At 30.3% G+C, this 1,075-nt stretch overlaps 1 protein-coding gene across 1 annotated transcript in view; it reads right to left on the bottom strand.

Annotated features, from left to right (window-relative positions):
* The window catches only part of LOC117117056, a 5,814-nt gene extending 5,049 nt beyond the window's left edge, over nucleotides 1-765 (bottom strand). The window contains exon 1 of the mRNA XM_033261240.1: nucleotides 701-765. Coding sequence (XP_033117131.1) covers nucleotides 701-765 — 65 coding nt within the window. The remainder of the gene's footprint in view (nucleotides 1-700) is intronic.
* Nucleotides 766-1,075: the final 310 nt, after the last annotated feature.

Below are 1,075 nucleotides of genomic sequence, written 5' to 3'. Positions count from 1 at the left end.
ACATATGTATATGTATATATACATATATATGTATATGTATATATATAAATGTATATATATAATTTCATATATAAAACTTATGTATAGTATAACTATGCCTATATTTAGAATATAAGCCTATATGTTTCCAAGTTGTTACGTTACACTATAATGCAAATTACTGCTCATCGTTTTAACGAGAGTATCACACATGATCTATTGATCCGTAGTACATACGAGCAAAGGTCTATGAAAAATGAGGGCATTGCAAGAGCAGATCAAAACTGATATAGAAATCTATAGTACGAATGATCTAGAAGTATGTGAAATTAGGTCATTATATCGCAATAATACATGAATACGAACCACGATTGTATTACTCAAATCATGGCAGTCATTTAGTCATATTAGTTTAATACTAATAGTGTCCTAACAAATAATTTGGTTGTATGAATTGCCTTTGATAAAGTAATAAGTATATCCCAAAAATTATGAAAGTGGAACACCATGTAGTTAAACAGAAAAGATAGGTTACCTAACTGACCGTATATCCAATAAGGCTGTATTGAATAAACTCGATTTAATAGTTAGATATAATCCCACCATAATAATGTAAAATCCGGTAGATTTCAGTCACGTTCTGCCAGGTAATAGGCCTAAGTCTTTCTTATAAATTCATAACAAAAAATTATAATAAAGAATTTATTTTTATCTTATCTACCTGGCAATTGTAGTCTCTTTGTATTCTTGTCTTTCGGATGGGATGCGAAGACTCAATATACACATTCGGAATATTGAGTGCTTTAGTTGGTGACCCTACAAACCAAGTTTATTTTATGTGACAGGAATTTCAGCTTTGTCAAACAGTAATATTTTTATATAGGCAATCGCTATGGGCCATGTCCTTTACATCAAGAAAATTAAACTAATATAAAATTTAATGTTAAATATCAACTATTATACAGTTAGCTTGTATTAAGTAGGCCTACAATTATTTAAGTATTATAAATGGGTGGATTTAGGGACCCCACCACCACCTTCATTTTGGAAAGTAAAAGTGGGGGAGGGGAATCATAAACTAGTAGTTTTGTCTGTC

The sequence above is a fragment of the Anneissia japonica genome, unplaced genomic scaffold, assembly GCF_011630105.1.
Source record: "Anneissia japonica isolate Jap-2015-1 unplaced genomic scaffold, ASM1163010v1 scaffold288094_len592898_cov174, whole genome shotgun sequence".
In the NCBI taxonomy this organism is placed as follows: Eukaryota; Metazoa; Echinodermata; class Crinoidea; order Comatulida; family Comatulidae; genus Anneissia; species Anneissia japonica.
This window is presented reverse-complemented; position numbering and strand designations above follow the sequence as displayed.